The sequence below is a fragment of the Ranitomeya imitator genome, chromosome 5, assembly GCF_032444005.1.
Source record: "Ranitomeya imitator isolate aRanImi1 chromosome 5, aRanImi1.pri, whole genome shotgun sequence".
Taxonomy (NCBI): Eukaryota; Metazoa; Chordata; class Amphibia; order Anura; family Dendrobatidae; genus Ranitomeya; species Ranitomeya imitator.
In genome coordinates, this window is record NC_091286.1 from 436993686 (window position 1) to 437012191 (window position 18506).

General features: G+C 41.8%; 1 protein-coding gene across 1 annotated transcript in view; it reads right to left on the reverse strand.

The window, feature by feature from the left end:
• Positions 1 to 18506, reverse strand: part of LOC138638117 (probable cation-transporting ATPase 13A4) — a 627752-nt gene that overhangs the window by 226006 nt on the left and 383240 nt on the right. Inside the window, exons 16-17 of the mRNA XM_069727139.1 lie at positions 12562 to 12718; positions 11897 to 12014 (exon numbers count right to left, since the gene is read on the reverse strand). Coding sequence (XP_069583240.1) covers positions 11897 to 12014; positions 12562 to 12718 — 275 coding nt within the window. The remainder of the gene's footprint in view (positions 1 to 11896; positions 12015 to 12561; positions 12719 to 18506) is intronic.

Below are 18506 nucleotides of genomic sequence, written 5' to 3' on the forward strand. Positions count from 1 at the left end.
TCAATTTATCTTCCTATACTCTCTCTGAGACACATTCTGAACTTCTTAAGTTGGGTTTGAATTTTGTACCAAGTAATTGTTTTGATTTTTTTACAGTCCTGAAGGATGTATATCTTTTCTGCCATAAACTAATTCTAAGGAAATTACATAACCAAGCCAATTCAAATTTGGGCTTGGAAAGCCACACGGAGCAAAAAGCCTTGGCAACATTGGAGGAATTAATATTATTATTTATTATTATAGCGCTATTTATTCCATGGTGCTTAACATGTGAGGAGGGGTATACATAATAAAAACAAGTACAATAATCTTAAAAAATACAAGTCACAACTGTTAAAGGAGGAGAGAGGACCCTGCCCGCGAGGGTTCACAATCTACAAGGGCTGGGTGAGGATACAATAGGCGAGGGTAGTGCTGGTCTTACAGTGGCTTGGTTGAGCAGTGGTTACTGCAGGTTGTAGGCTGGTGGGAAAAGGTAGGTCTTCAGGTTCTTTTTGAAGGTTTCGATGGTAGGTGAGAATCTAATATATTGTGGTAGAGCATTCCAGAGTAGGGGTGATGAGCGGGATAAATCTTTTATTCAATTGTGGAAAGAGGAGATAAGAGGGGAGTAAAGAAGGAGATATTGTGAGGATCAGAGGTTGCATGAAGGTAAGTACCAGCACACGAGATCTAGTACGGGGTTGCCAAAACAGATAGTTATGGACCAAGAGACCTTGTTTAAGTCAAAGGTGATGAAGGAGTTGTGCAAGGTTTTGTCCGCCACGAGTCGCATATCAGTGCACTCAAAATTGTGCCATTTCAGGGCTCCATTTAATTTTTTTGCTATATCTTAGCTTAGTTATTGACACCCATTTGCTGAAAAAAATACAGGCCAGATAGTTGAAAGTGGGGTATATCCGTCACAGGCCTCATATATCAATGCACTCAAAATTGTGCCATTTCAGGGCTCCATTGCATTTTTTGGCTGTGTCTTAGCCTAGTTATTGACACCAGTTTGCTGGAAAAAATACAGGCCATATATTTGAAAGTTGGTATCTCTGTCACAGGCCTCACATATCAGTGCGCTCAAAATTGTGCCATTTCAGGGATCCTTTGCTTTTTTTTCGCTGTGTCTTAGCCTAGTACATCTCGCTGATGGCACTCTGGATTAACATAGTGGAAGCCAGTACCCAGTCGGACCTTGGGATGGAAGACATCCTCCCAATGCCAAGGATTTCAGGTTATTACTAAGGAGCATATTTGGCCCTGAAACACATAAACCGGTGTCTGGAACCCCTGCTATTTATGTCATTTTTTGGTTGTCCATGCTTTTAAGTGAAGATTTTCGAATAAAGCCTATTGGAGTGCAACCTCTTGGTGCTGGATTTTTTACTACTTGTTGGATATTCCTAGGATGGCAGCCATGCACAGTTGACAGGTGAACTGAAAAATACTTTTTTATTTACTCAATGCCAAGGATTATGGGCCCTAAGTCAATCAGGGTTGCCCCCACAGTCTACAGCTCCTGCACCTCAACCTCTTCAGACTCCATCTCCGAAATGACAACATCAGTCACAAGCTGGAAGCACTGCAGGTGACAAACCGCACAATGCTGAAGAGTTGTGGACAGCTCTGAAAGAGGCGAGCTCACACATGTACCATACTTGGCCAATATGCTTATCTTCGTTGTTCAACTGCTTCTCAAAAGCTAACCGAAGATGCCGAATCTGCTTGTGAAAGTACGCCGCCTGTCTGCCCATTTTAGAAAGTCAGCTACAGCTTCCGCGTTTGCAGCTTCCGACTCACCGACTGTTTGATGTCCCCACGTGTTGGAACTCTGCACTACATATGTTGTAAAGGATTTGAGAGCAAAAGAGGGCAGTAGTTGACTACAGCATCAACAAGGCTGTCGGTATTCTGTTCAGACTCCACACATAAGACCTCAGGAATGGACGTGGATGGACCTCCAAAACCTTGAAGACTCCACCAAGATGGTGAGTGGCGATGACTCCATAATTAGCGTCACCATCCCACTTTTCTGTGTTCTGAAATGCTCTCTGCTCAGAATCAAAAAGGATATGAAATTCAAAATTCACCGCACACTCTGTCCATATGATGATGCAAAAAATTATATTTGTTACACTTGATGACAATAAAATAATCATAGAGCAGAGAAAAGAAAAAAAGAGAAATATTTTGAGCGACTATATTCAATTTTGACATTTCGACCTATCCTAGGTTTTATTCAATACGTCGCCAGTTTGCTGTCATTCCTGCGTGCGGTAAATTTTGAATTTCCTGGACTTGGGATCTTAGGGCTCATTCCACCAGCACCTCGCCTTGTGACAGAGTGCAGGCCAATTCATTCAATTTACACAATCAATCAATCAATCAATCAATCAGACGGAGCACCATACAGGTTGATTACACACAGCCCAGCTTCATCCCAATGTGGATTGTGTGGCATGAGGAAGAGGAGGAGGAAGAACATGAGCTAGTTTCAAGCACTATAGACAGTACTACAAGCACAACTGTCATACCGTCTGTTCAGCATGGATGGCCTGAGGACATGGAGGAGGAGAGCATGGTCAGTCATCCTCTTGGTGAGGACATGGAAGACTTGCCTTTTAGCAGTCTGGCACACATGCCTGAGTTTATGCTACGCTGCCTTTCCCATGACATTCTCGTTCTCAAAAATTTGGGGGACATTCATTACTGGTTGGTGACACTGCTAGACCCACGCTACAAGGAGAACTTTCTATATTTAATTCAAGAGGTAGATAGGTGTAATAAAATGGTGCAGGACCAGAGGGCCCTTGTTGCGGAATTATTACAAAAAATCCCATCTGAAAATGCTGGCGGCAGAGGTCACACTTCGATGGAAAACAAAGGAGCACAGGTGAAAGAGACACAATTCCAATCCAGCAGAGGCAGGGGAATGCTGGCAAAGTGCTGGGACATTTTTCTCAGACCCTTCCATTGCACTGGCCCTGAGGCGCGGGGTACTTTCACAAGGAGTGCAAAGTTTTTGAAGATGCTGAGGGAGTACCTTGCTGACAGTACCACTGTCTTCTGTGATTCCTCTGTGCCTTATAATTATTGGGTACCCAAGGTGGACTCAAGGCATGAACTGGCTCTCTATGCCTTGGAGTGCCCTGCCGCTAGCGTTTTGTCAAAGCGGGTTTTTAGTCCTGTTGGTGGAAGTACAACTGATAAGCGCATCCGCCTGTCAACTTAAAATGCTGACAGGCTGTCTCTTATAAAAATGAACAAGGGCTGGATTGGGCCAGAGTTCCCTATGCCACCAAATGATATCAGCATATTGTAAACTCAAATCCATTGTCTTTTTTTGGGAGGTCTGTTACCATGCACCTCTTCACCCCCACAAATGGGTATACGCTTCCTGATTTTGTCTATTTGCTGTTATCCTTCTCCTTCTCCTCATCCTCATCATCTAAACCACCACTAGATCACCATGGTGACCATGCTCCATGATGCAACACTCACATTAGTGTTGTAAAGTGTGTTTATGATGCCCAGAAACAAATTTTTAACACAGTATGTTAATGTATACCCCCATGGGGAAATGTTTGTCAGCCCATACACTTAAGGTACCGTCACACTAAGCGACGCTACAGCGATACCGACAACGATGTCGATCGCTGCAGCATCGCTGTTTGGTCGCTGGAGAGCTGTCACACAGACAGCTCTCCAGCGAGCAACAATGCCGAGTGTTATGACCTGGTGGTGAGGACAATAATGGACCTGATGGTTAAGAGCACACGGAATGACCTGATAGTTACTAATAATACAGGACAAGCTCTGAGACGTGGGAACTCTGCTGACCGCAATCCCTAATCCTATCACACACACTAGAAATAGCCGTGGAGCGCTCCTGACGCTCCCTAGGCGCCTCGTCACAGCCTAAGGAACTAGCTAGCCCTAAAGATAGAAAAATAAAGCCTACCTTGCCTCAGAGAAATTTCCCAAAGGAACAAGCAGCCCCCCACATATAATGACTGTGAGTTAAGATGAAAATTACAAACACAGAGATGAAATAGATTTAGCAAAGTGAGGCCCGACTTACTGAACAGACAGAGGATAGGAAAGGTAACTTTGCGGTCAGCACAAAAAACTACAAAAAGACCACGCAGAGGGCGCAAAAAGACCCTCCGCAGTGACTCACGGTGCGGAGGCGCTCCCTCTGCGTCCCAGAGCTTCCAGCAAGCAAGACAAAAATCAAAATAGCAAGCTGGACAGAAAAAATAGCAAACAGAGAAAAACAAGCAGGAACTTAGCTTCTGCTGGGAAGACAGGTCACAGGAACGATCCAGGAGCGAACTAGACCAATACTGGAACATTGACAGGTGGCATGGAGCAATGATCTAGGTGGAGTTAAATAGAGCAGCCAGCTAACGAATTAACCTCGTCACCTGTGGAAGGAACCTCAGAAGCCGCAGCCCCACTCACAACCACCAGAGGAAGTCCATGGACAGAACCAGCCGAAGTACCATTCATGACCACAGGAGGGAGCTTAACAACAGAATTCACAACAGCCTAGGTCCCCGGGTAACCAGGGAAAACATTGGGTTACTAAGCGCAGGGCCGAGGTTAGTAACCCGATGTTTACCCTGGTTACCGTTGTAAATGTAAAAAAAAAAAAACACTACATACTTACATTCCCGGTGTCTGATCATGTCCCTCGCCTTCAGCTTCCCGCACTGACTGAGCGCCGACCGTAAAGTACAGCGGTGACATCACCGCTGGACAGCGTGCTTTACGGCCGGCCGGCGCTCACAGTCAGTGCGGGAAGCTGACGGCGGGGGACATGACCAGACACCGGGAATGTAAGTATGTAGTGTTTGTTTTTTTACATTTACAACGGTAACCAGGGTAAACATCGGGTTACTAAGCGCGGCCCTGCGCTTAGTAACCCGATGTTTACCCTGGTTACCTGTGAAGACATCGCTGGATCAGCGTCACACACGCCGATTCAGCGATGTCAGCTGGAGATCCAGCGACAAAATAAAGTGCTGGACTTTCCCCAGCGACCAACAATCTCCCAGCAGGGGCCTGATCGTTGGTCGCTGTCACACATAACAATTTTGTTAACGATATTGTTGCTACATCACAAAAAGCAACGATATCGTTAACGATATCGTTCAGTGTGACGGTACCTTTAGTGCATGGGCATTACACTTATAGGAGACCAGCTCCTTTGAATGGGAACAGATTTTTAGGAGGCCCTCCTCCATGTCTCTTCTAAGGGGTATTGGGGTGCATCCAAATTTGGGGCAGGCCTTGCATTCACTGCATAGGCAAAAAGTATGGGAGACTCACTTCCTAATAATGGGAACTGTAGGGTTGGTCATCTTCAACAATGCAATTCTCCACTGCCGGGTGTTCAGCCTCAACACTGCAATGCTCCACTGTCATTTCTTCAGCCTCAGCAATGCAATTGTCTACTGCAAGTTCTTCAGGCTCACCACTGCAATTAACCAATGCATGTTCTTCAGCCTCAACACAGCAATTCTCCATTGCAGTTTCTTCAGCTTCAACACTGAAATTCTTCACTGCAGGTTTTTCAGCCTTAATAATCCAATTCTCCATTGCCGGGTCTTCATCCTCAACACTGCAATTCTCCAATGCAGGTTCTTCAGGTTCAACACTAAAATGCTCCACTGCTGGGTGTTCAGCCTCAACACTGCAATGCTCCACTGCTGGGTGTTAAGCCTCAATACTGCAATGCTCCACTGTAGTGTCTTCAGCCTCCACACTTTAATTGTCCACTACAGGTTCTTCAAGCTCACCACTGCAATTCACCAATGCAGGTTCTTCAGTCTCAACACTGAAATTCTCCACTGCAGTTTCTTCATCCTCAACACGGAAATTCTCCACTGCTGGTTTTTCAGCTTCAGCACTGACATTCTCCACTCTGGGTCTTCATCGTCAACACTGCAATTCTCCAATGCAGGTTCTTCAGGCTCAACACTGAAATGCTGCACTGCCGAGTGTTCAGCCTCAACACTGCAATGCTTCACTGCCCTGTCTTCAGCCTCAACATTGCAATGCTCCACTTCCATGTCTTCAGCCTCAACACTGCAATTGTCCACTGCAGGTTCTTCAAGCTCTCCACTGCAATTCACTGCATAGGCAAACAGTATGAGAGTACCAAATGAGTAATAATGGGAACTTTGATTTCATGTGGCCATCCTGGACGTCTGTTCAAAGGGTTATTGGATTGCATGTAACTTTGGGGCAGGGCAGGCTTTGCATTCAATGCACAGACTAACAGTATGGGAGTACCAAATGAGTAATAATGGGAACTTTGGTTTCAGGTGGCCATCCTGTGCATCTGTTCAAAATGTTATTGGAGTGTGTAACTTTGGGGCAGGGCAGGCCTTGCGTTCAATGCATAGGCAAACAGTATGGGACTACCAAATGAGTAATTATGAGAACTTTGGTTTCAGGTGGCCATCCAGGACATCTGTTCATTGGGTTATTGTGGTGTGTTCAAATTTGGAGCAGACCTTGCCTTGACCTCATGGTCAAACAGTATTGGAGTACCAAATGAGTAATAATGGGAACTTTGGTTTCATGTGGCCATCCAGGACGTCTGTTCAATGGGTTATTGGGGTGCTTGTAACTTTGGGGCAGGGCAGGCCTTGCATTCAATGCTTAGGCAAACAGTATGGGAGTAGCAAATGAGTAATAATGGGAACTTTGGTTTCATGTGGCCATCCAGGACGTCTTTTTAACACAGTATGTTAATGTATTCCCCCCATGGGGAAATGTTTGTCAGCCCATACACTTAGTGCATGGGCATCACAGGTATAGGAGACCAGCTCCTTTGTAATGGGAACAGATTTTAAGGAGGCCCTCCTCCATGTCTCTTCTAAGGGTTATTGGGGTGCATCCAAATTTGGGGCAGGCCTTGCATTCAATGCATATGCAATAACAGTATAGGAGACCCACTGTTTAATAATGGGAATAACAAAGCATAGCCGGCTGATGACTCTCTAAGAATAGTGAGTGAGGACTGACTGCTGGACCTTTAAGAATAGTATGGCCACCTGATGGCCCTATAAAAATAGGCTTTGTGACTTTCAGAGTCCCACCTTCATAAATTAAACAGGATGTGTCAGATGATGTGTCACACACCACATGGCCAGGTAATTATAACATGTTAAAATTACATTTCCCAGTGAATTCATTTGTCTTGGTTGAAAGCAATGGTAAAATGGAAAAACGCATAAAAAACGGAGGAGCATTTTTGTTTTGGGTTATTTATTTTTGCCTTATATACAAATCATCATCCTGGAAAGGAAGTTCCTTAACATATTTCCCAGGAAAATCCATTTTGGTTTTGCTTTTGTATATTTTATTGTGCGCCTGTAAAAGTGGTGTAAGACTCTGACAACATTATTTACAGCAGTGGTCTGGGAATCAGAAATGCTTCGAGGGGTCTTCCCCATGATGTTCCCATGTCATTTGAACATTTTTCCCATCCCATCGATTTCTGACATTTTTAGAACCAATAAAGACCCCCGGGGGAAAGTGGCTAAAATGCTCGAGTTTCCCATAGACTTACATTGGGCTCCTTGCTCGGGTCGAGCACCCGAGTATTCCAATTTGCTCGACCTGCGCAACAAGAACCCGAGCAAATTTTAGTGCTCACCCATCACTACTGCCTTTTCAAAGCCAGATGGAAGCTTCCATTACATAAGGCTGTCGTTTGGGTTACAAGGTGCTCCAGCTACATTCCAGAGAGCCATAGACTGTATCATGGCACCCACAAAAGGTACATGGTGGCCTACCTGAACGACATTGTAATCCTCAGCCAGGATTGTTGGAGTCATCTGTGCAAAGTGCAGGTGGTGCTGGATGCTCTACGGATAGCGGTGTTTTCTATAAACCCCCCAAAATGTGCCTTGAGAATGGAGGAAATGAGATACTTGGGCTATGTTGTAGGCAGGAGAGAAATAAAGCCCTAGATAACTAAAGTTGAGGCAATCCAGGGCTGTCCACAACCTCTCTCATAGAAGCAGGTCAGGGCGTTCCTGGGCATTGTGGGCTATTACAGCCATAGTAGCTGCCTCTCTGAAAGACATCCTTCATGGGACGAAGTCGACTATTGCTAAGTGGTCTCCAGGAACTGAAGCTGGCCCCGTGCAAACAGCCGGTGTTGGTTGCACCCTATTTCTCTGAGGAGTTTGTGATCCAGACAGACGTCAGGCTGGGCGCTGTCTTATCTCAAGAGGTGAACGGGGAAGAGCACCCCATCATGTCTATTAGCCAGAAGTTGTCATCCTGCGAGAAAAACTATTCCATAGTGGAGAAGGAATGTTTAGCCATCAAGTGGGAGTTGGACTATCTAAAGTACTAACGATCAGGCAGAAAGTTCAGACTGGTGTCAGTTCATGCCCCACTGATGTGTATGAGGGAGAAAAAGTGAACAATGCCCGAGTGACCAGGTGGTTCCTAGCATTTCAGGATTTTAACTTCCATGTGGAACATAGGTCAGGGAAACTGCATGGCAATGCTGATGCTCTGTCTAGAGTCCACTGTTTATTGGCAGAAGGTGCCAAGCCCCGGGCTTTAGGCAGATGAGAAGGGTAGGTAATAGGGCCACCGGACAGGTTCTTGAGGGGAGATATATGTCAGCTCGGCTGTTATTCAGGATGATATGAGTTTGGAAGTTTGCTCCAGCACCTATAGTGCTAAGAGAGTTATTTGAGCCATTCCAGGGACGGGTTTTACGAGCGGTCATAAGAGATGGGTAGGAATGACTGCTCACATAACCCAACCCCAGGGTCATGGTTTGGCAGATAAAATGGAGGCCTGGTATCTCATTCAGTGTCTGTGACTGAAGGTGAGGAGACCTCCAGTGTGTGTTGTTAACCCCTTCCCGACATGCGCCATACTAGTACTGCTCTGTGGGAACTGAGTTCCCGCAAACCACAGTACTAATCCGGTGGCACGATCGCGCGGCTTCACAGTTAGCGCCATGGTGATCGTGTGTGGGTGTCAGCTGTATATGACAGCTGACACCCCGCAGCAATGCCCACGATCAGCGCTAGCAACAGCGACATAGGGGGGCATCGCGCAGGGATGGGGGCTCCCTGTGCTCTCCCACCAGAATAACACGATGTGATCGCGTTGTTACAGTGTTCCGGAAGGAGTCCCCGGATCCAAGATGGCCACGGGTCATGAAGTGTGGTGGCTAGCCAGCGCCTGCTCAGAGCAGGCGCCGGAAAGCCTCCTGCACTGCTTGTCAGATCGCTGATCTGACACTGTGTCAGATCAGCGATCTGATCTAATATAGTGATGTTCCCCCCTGGGACAATGTGAGAAAGTCACACAAAAAAAATAGAATGTACAAAAAAAAATCCTCAAATAAAGAAAAAAAAATATATATATATATTTCCCTATAAATCCATTTATTTATGGAAATAAAAAAACAATAAAAGTACATATATTTGGTATCTTCGCTTCCGTAACGACCCGCTCTATAAAACGATCCCTCTAGTTAACCATCTAAGTCTGCAGTACAAACGGCACTCCTTCCCTTCCGAGCTCTGCCGTGCGCCCAAACAGTGGTTCCCTCCCACATATGGGGTATCAGCGTACTCAGGAGAAATTGGACAACAACTTTAGTGTTCAATTTTTCCTGTTACCCTTGGGGAAAAAAATTGTGGGCTAAAAGATCATTTTGTGGAAAGGAAAAATTATTTTTTAATTTTCACGGCTTTACATTATAAACTTTAGTGAAACAATTGTGGGTTAAAAGTGCTCACCACACATCTAGAAAAGTTCCTTAGGGGGTCTTCTTTCCAAAATGGGGTCAATTGTGGGGGGTTTCCACTGTTTAGGTACATCAGGGGCTCTCCAAACGCGACATGGGTTCCGATCTCAATTCCAGCCAATTTCGCATTGAAAAGTCAAACGGCACTCCTTCCCTTCCAAGCTCTGCCATGCGCCCAAACAGTGGTTTACCCCCACACACGGGGTATCAGCGTACTCAGGACAAATTGCGCAACAACTTTTGGGGTCCAATTTGTCCTGTTACCCTTGGGAAAATAAAAATTTGTGGCAAAAATATTATTTTTTGTGAAAGAAAATCAGATTTTTTTTACGACTCTACATTATAAACTTCTGTGAAGTACTTGGGGGTTCAAAGTGCTCACCACACATCTAGATTAGTTCCCTAGGGGGTCTAGTTTCCAAAATGGTGTCACGTGTGTGGGGTTTCCACTGTTTGGGCACATCAGGGGCTCTCCAAACTTGACATGGCGTCCAATCTCAATTCCAGCCAATTTTGCATTGAAAAGTCAAACGGCGCTCCCTCCCTTCCGAGCTCTGCCATGCGCCCAAACAGTGGTTTATCCCCACACAAAGGGTATCTGCGTATTCAGAACAAATTGCACAGCAACTTTTGTGGTCCAATTTGTCTTGTTACCCTTGGGAAAATAAAAATTTGGGGCGAAAATATCATTATTTGTGAAAGAAAATCTGATTTTTTTATGGCTCTACATTATAAACTACTGTGAAGCTATTGGAGGTTCAAAGTGCTCACCACACATCTAAATTAGTTTCCTAGGGGGTCTAGTTTCCATAATGGTGTCACGTGTGGGGGGTTTCTACTGTTTAGGCCCATCAGGGGCTCTCCAAACGTGACATGGCGTCCGATCTCAATTCCAGCCAATTTTGCATTGAAAAGTCAAACGGTGCTCCCTCCCTTCCGAGTTCTGCCATGTGCCCAAACAATGGTTTACCCAAACATATGGGGTATCAGCGTACTCAGGGTAAATTGTACATCGATTTTTGTGGTCCAATTTGTCATGCTACCCTTGGTAAAATAAAACAAATTGGATCTGAAGTAAAAATTTTGTGAAAAAAAGTAAAATGTTACATTTTTTTAAAACATTCCAAAAATTCCTGTGAAGCACCTGAAGGGTTAATACACTTTTTGAATGTGGTTTTGAGTACCTTAAGGGGTGCAATTTTTAGAATGGTGTCACTTTTGGGCATTTTCTGTCATATAGACCCCTCAAAGTCACTTCAAGTGTGAGGTTGTCCCTAAAAAATATGGTTTTGCAAATTTTGTTGTAAAAATGAGAAATAGCTTGTCAATTTTTAACCCTTATAACTTCCTAACAAAAAAAATTATGTTATTGTGCTAATGTAAAGCAGACATGTGGGTAATGTTATTTATTAACTATTTTGTATGATATGACTCTCTAATTTAAGGGCATAAAAACGAAAAGTTTAAAAATTGCAAAATTTTCAAAATTTTCACCAAATTTCCAGTTTTTTCACAAATAAATTCAAGTCAAATCGAAGAAATTTTACCACTATCATAAAATACCATATGTCACGAGAAAACAATCTCAGAAACACCAGGATCTGTCGAAGCGTTTCAGAGTTATGATCTCATAAAGTGACAGTGGTCAGAATTGAAAAAAATGGCCTGGTCAGGAAGTTGAAAACAGGCTTCGGGGTGAAGGGGTTAAAGACAATGACCTGAGCAGGCACACCAGGACTATATGGTCTATTTACCTGTAGTTTGTGTTTGCCTTCAGTGTCTAAAAGCACTGACCTGAGTGGGTGGTCCCGCAATACCACATGGACTATTTGTTTTCAGTTTTATTTTCACTTTGTGCTAGAAAAGGCTCTGTTTTGCTTTGCCTTCCGGAGCGGTTTATGAAGTGAAATGGACGTGCCTGGATTATTGCATGAGAACTGCCTCCTGTGCCTACCTCAAGAGCAGCTGAGTGAGTACAGATCCCTACAACCTGTTAATGAATTCAGTATGTCTTATTTCTGCACATCCCTAATTAAATCTGGCATACAAAACTCCAGTCTTAACAAATCAGGGTCTTAATACTTAAGTATATGTAAAAGTTATTCTTACCTGTCTGTGTTAAAAGACTTTGGCAGATCTTCTTTTTGCAGTGACCGACAAGCTAGCCCAATTACTCGGAAGCCTTGTACTGTGCAATCATCAAGTTTCTCAGAGAAGTTGTCTGGAACTATTATGAAATGAGAAACAAAACTCAAAATCAAAATTATATATAGAAATATAGACTGTAGCAAAATACTCTATGTGTTGATTACAGTTCCATGAATTTAGGAAGGAATATACATATTTGATATTTCTGGAAATCATAGCAGACAAACTTCATACTTTCCTTTGTATTAGAAGTGAATATTTAATATTGCACATATGCCAAATTGTGCCAAAGTTATGAGCAAAATAATGCTGCAAATTAAACCAGTAAAGTTAGATAAATGTTGAAAGATGCCCTGAAGTTAAAGTTTTTATTGCCCTATTTGCTGTTCTCAAAGAAATATCACAAGAGGGGCAATATAAATATCTAAATTACCATAATTTGCACAGCTATATGTTCATAACCAATTCATTTTTACTCATTGTGCAAACTTCATCATTTTGAAGAAGATTTTTGTATTTTATTATCAATGTACAAATGTAAACTATTATATCAACAAAATAATTAGTCAATAATGACCCAACACATCACAGTAATTCTAACTTTTCTACACATGCTTTATAGTTACCTGTTTCTGGTTTGCAAAAGCACACAACCATTTCAGGAGCCCCTTTCATGAACATTGTCATATTACTCTCTCCAATAATCTGGGTAATGACAGACATGCGCTGTAAAGTGGAGGAGAATGGGAACTGGTGTAGAATAAGAATTCCTTCCACTGGAGTCTACTTGATGCAGATGTAAGAATTTAAGAAACTGTTATTAATGAACAAGAATTAAACTATCGTGTACTGCTTTTAGCTAATTCAATATAAAATGCTGTTTATAAACAATAATGGTCCATTAACACATTACATTAGATTAAAATGATGCACACATTTGCCCAGGTGGGGTATAACTTTCTGCAGCAGAATGATCATGTACAATATCAGAAGGCGAACGTACATGAGTTGTGCCTATGCTAAACGCAGCAGGAGCCAGCTGTAATGTACAGATGAGTTTCCTCTACATTTGCTGGGAATGAAGAAACTCTGATTCTAGCGGCATAAATGATCATATGCAGAGGTCAGGAGTAGAGATGTGCGAATTTGATCGGAAAATGATCGCCAAGCATAAATTCTGCACGGATATAGCACATTCGGATTCATGATCAGAAACCAGAGCAAAATTTTGTAAAATCGGTAAAAATCAGTAACATTCAGTAAAAGTGTGGGAAAATATTTGTGTTGCCACAAAAACGTTTTCAGCACTTTAGCAGCAATAATGGTGGTGTATCATGAGCGTATGGCACATGATTGATGAGAGGAGAGGGTTTGCAGAGCTCAGAGGCACAGAGTTTTTGGAAGCACAGCACAGCAGTCTTTTTTTTCCCCTAACTTTATATGTGTACACATTGTGGCTAGCCAATCAGGATGCAGGAAACATCCACAATGTCCTGACACCACAGCTTGTGTCGTTGGCTGCTGAAATCACATGTTCCTCTCCATATAAATAACTGATGTGGTTTTAGCACCATTTTGACTCTGATACAGCACAGAGAGGCTGCTCCTGAAGCTGCCACTGATTACATCAAGATTTCAGCTAGTTAGTTAGGCGGTTGTACATCAGTCAGATAGTGTAGCTAGATACTGTCCAGTGTGGCTATAAAATTTACATTACAGATTTTTTTTTTTTTGGGGGGGTGCATTACTGTGATTCTCGGACAAACAGGCAGGGCACATGTCCTACAAGTGTGTTGTGCACTGCTTTTATAGTGCTCTATGCACAAGTATAGCATTCTAAATAAAATTATATCAGTAGCTAAATGTGAAAAAGCCTGCTGTATCCCACATTGGAGCTAGTTAGATAGGCGGTTGAATACCAGTCAGATACTGTAGATAGCTACTGTCCACTGTGGCTGTAAAATTTACCTTCCAGCACTTTTTTTCTTTTTTGGTCATACTGAGGTGCACAAACAAATCCAGCAGGGCATGTGTTGTGCACTGCTTCTATTGTGATCGATGCATGAGTATAGCATTCTAATTCACATGTAGCTAATGAAAAAATATTAAACAGCCTGCTGTATCCCACCTTGTAATTTAGTGCTGTATTGTAATAAAACTGTCTGCAGACCTAAAGCACAGTAAAAAAATATATATATATTTTTTCTGTTGTTAAATGTGAAACAGCCTACTGTATCCCACGTAGTCATATTGTGGCAGTGATATGAACCTGTCTGCAGACCTAAGGCACATTAAAAAAAATTTATAATTTTTCAGTTGCAAAAAGTTAGACAACCCGCTGAATCACACTTTGTCATTTGTTTGGGTTTAAATTAAGCTGTAGAGGCCTGATCCATAGGTCACAAACAAATTCTTCAGTTATTAACGTCATACAGTAAAGGACCTGATTTGAAAAATAGTTTAATACCAATATGTCCAAAATAAATAATTTGCTAGACACTTTAGTTTACTATATCAACAAATGTCTGTAAGTGGCCTAATTGCCACCAGACAAGAAGAAAATCCAACAGAATATAATCATTAAAAAATCAATTTTATTAACACATGATTAAAAATGAATGATTAAAACAGACGGGGCTGAAAATCTCCAAAGTGGTGGTGAAAGCACGGAAAAAATACAGAAGTGCTAAGATAGAAATATGCAGGGCAATAAAAGCCCTGAGACGATCAATGTACCCTATAAGCCAGGTAAATAACAAAAATTGCTACTAATATTGAAAGTAGATATAACCTTTAAAAATAGTTTGTAGCATCTAGGGTGTTACAGAGGCCTGATACATAGGCCTCAAAAAATTCTTCTGTTATTAACATCATACAGTAAGGTACCTACTTTTAAAAAGAGTTTGTAGCATCTAGTGTGGTAATCAGGCCTGATACATAGGCCACAAAAAATTAATCTGCTATTAACATCATATAGTAAGGGACCTGACTTGGAAAATAGTTTGTAGCATCTAGTGTGTTATAGACGCCTGATCCTTGGTTCAAAAAAAAATAAAAAATTCTGTGACTAACATGATACAGCATGCTATATTTCAACTTTGAATTTACTGTCACTAAAATTCAACTTTTTGCAGAGGTGGTGCAGAGTTTAAAATCTAATTTTTAGTTGTTAATACAGAGCTCCTACCACACTATCTGAGCAACATGACTGGGAAAAAGCGATGTCGTGATGGAAGGGGAATTAGGCTTAGTGTTCAAGGTGTAAGTGGGGTAGGTGGTAATGTTGGTGAAAGTACTAGTGAAGCAAAGTCACGTCTTATGGAAAGACAACTGACAACCTATTTAACTGCACAGGCTACACCACTACATTACTTTGGCAGCCGCACAACGTTACACCTTGTTGATGATGCCCAGAAAGAGCATGTACTCGTGTGGATGGCAACTGCAGCTTCAAGTGGCCTCTCCTACTCTTCCTCCACCTCAACATCACACCCAGTATAGTCCACATATGTGGCACCCAAATTCCCCTTGCTTCCCTACGTGTTCCAACTACCCAAGCATTCAACTGATTGCACAGAACCACAGGTGGGTCAAGAGCTATTCACACATTCAATGCTCAAAGTTGTGGCAAGGGTTGCCTAGCCTAGACTTTTTTTGACACTAGATCACGAAAGATGGGGACCGACACACAGAGTACCAAGAACCGGGGGGGGGGGAAATTTTTTATATGAATATAGTTAATCCAAGTATACAAGTAGCGAGACATCCCCTTAGATTTGGACTACTGCAAAAAATGGACCTTAATAGAACTGGAAAAACACAATAGAAACACAAGAACAAAAGCCGAATTAAAGTCCAAAGTACAGAAAAAATAAATGTATTTTTTATTAGTATACCAGGTTAAAAATAATGTTGAATCAAGTAGATTAAATAAAATAGTATATACAATACATATCTGTATGCTACAAAAGAAAGTGGCACACTTCACCAGAATATATAAAATTGATGTGGAAATATCTCAGAGTGCAAATAAGCAAAAATATCAAAAAAATCAAAATATTTAAAAAAAAATAAAAAAGGGGAAAAACCAAAATGTAGTGCAAAATTGCAAATTGTATGTGTTGTGCAACTACAAAAACTAAAATGTTATACATAGTGCGTATGATGAACATACATAAAAGATTTTGCATATAGAATAATAAAGTGCAAAAGTGCAAAAATACACAATAGAGTGTCAATGTGTCCACCACAATACTCTAGATAAAAATTGTAATAAAGTGCCAATACAAGAGTTGTACCACCAGGTGTCAGTATATCCACATCAAATATTAAGTGACCTGGAATAAACATCAAGGATCAATGAATAAAGTACTTTAGTAGTTGTATCAGGTAACTTACAAAGTAATGCGGTATATTACATAGTTACATAGTTACATAGTTATTAAGGTTGAAGGAAGACTATATGTCCATCTAGTTCAACCCATAGCCTAACCTAACATGCCCTAACATGTTGATCCAGAGGAAGGCAAAAAAAACCCATGTGGCAAAGAGTAAGCTCCACATTGGGGAAAAAAATTCCTTCCCGACTCCACATACGGCAATCAGACTAGTTCCCTGGATCAACGCCCTATCAAGGAATCTAGTGTATATACCCTGTAACATTATACTTTTCCAGAAAGGTATCCAGTCCCCTCTTAAATTTAAGTAATGAATCACTCATTACAACATCATACGGCAGAGAGTTCCATAGTCTCACTGCTCTTACAGTAAAGAATCCGCGTCTGTTATTATGCTTAAACCTTTTTTCCTCCAACCTCAGAGGATGCCCCCTTGTCCCTGTTTCAGGTCTATGATTAAAAAGATCATCAGAAAGGTCTTTGTACTGTCCCCTCATATATTTATACATTAAAATAAGATCACCCCTTAGTCTTCGTTTTTCCAAACTAAATAGCCCCAAGTGTAATAACCTATCTTGGTATTGCAGACCCCCCAGTCCTCTAATAACCTTGGTCGCTCTTCTCTGCACCCGCTCTAGTTCAGCTATGTCTTTCTTATACACGGGAGACCAGAACTGTGCACAGTATTCTAAGTGTGGTCGAACTAGTGACTTGTATAGAGGTAAAATTATGTTCTCCTCATGTGCATCTATGCCTCTTTTAATGCATCCCATTATTTTATTTGCCTTTGTAGCAGCTGCCTGACACTGGCCACTGAATATGAGTTTGTCATCCACCCATACACCCAGGTCTTTTTCATTGACGGTTTTGCCCAGAGTTTTAGAATTAAGCACATAATTATACATCTTATTACTTCTACCCAAGTGCATGACCTTACATTTATCCCCATTAAAGCTCATTTGCCATTTATCAGCCCAAGCTTCTAGTTTACATAAATCATCCTGTAATATAAAATTGTCCTCCTCTGTATTGATTACCCTGCAGAGTTTAGTGTCATCTGCAAATATTGAAATTCTACTCTGAATGCCCCCTACAAGGTCATTAATAAATATGTTAAAAAGAAGAGGGCCCAATACTGACCCCTGTGGTACCCCACTGCTAACCGCTACCCAGTCCGAGTGTGCTCCATTAATAACCACCCTTTGTTTCCTATCCCTGAGCCAGCTCTCAACCCACTTGCACATATTTTCCCCTATCCCCATTATTCTCATTTTATGTATCAACCTTTTGTGTGGCACCGTATCAAAAGCTTTTGAAAAGTCCATATACACTACATCCACTGGGTTCCCTTGGTCCAATCCGGAACTTACCTCTTCATAGAAACTGATCAAATTAGTCTGACATGAACGGTCCCTAGTAAACCCGTGCTGATACTGGGTCATGAGGTTATTCCTCTTCAGATACTCCAGTATAGCGTCCCTTAGAATGCCCTCCAGGATTTTACCCACAGTAGAGGTTAAGCTTACTGGCCTATAATTTCCGAGTTCAGTTTTTGTTCCCTTTTTGAATATTGGCACCACATTTGCTATACGCCAGTCCTGCGGCACAGACCCTGTTATTATGGAGTCTTTAAAGATTAAAAATAATGGTCTATCAATGACTGTACTTAATTCCTGCAGTACTCGAGGGTGTATCCCATCCGGGCCCGGAGATTTGTCAATTTTAGTGATTTTTAGATGCCGCCGCACTTCCTGCTGGGTTAAGCAGGTGACATTTAATTGGGAATTTTTATCACTAGACATTTTGTCTGCCATGGGATTTTCTTGTGTAAATACTGATGAAAAAAAGTCATTTAGCATATTGGCTTTTTCCTCATCCTCATCCACCATCTCACCCAGACTATTTTTAAGGGGGCCAACACTATCATTTTTTAGTTTCTTACTATTTATGTAGTTAAAGAATATTTTAGGATTATTTTTACTCTCTCTGGCAATTAGTCTCTCTGTCTCAATCTTTGCTGCCTTGATTTGCTTTTTACAGAATTTATTTAATTTTCTGTATTTATTTAATGCCTCCTCACTACCTACTTCCTTTAATTCTCTAAATGCTTTCTTTTTGTCACTTATTGCGCCCCTTACAACTCTATTTAGCCATATTGGTTTCCTCCTATTTCT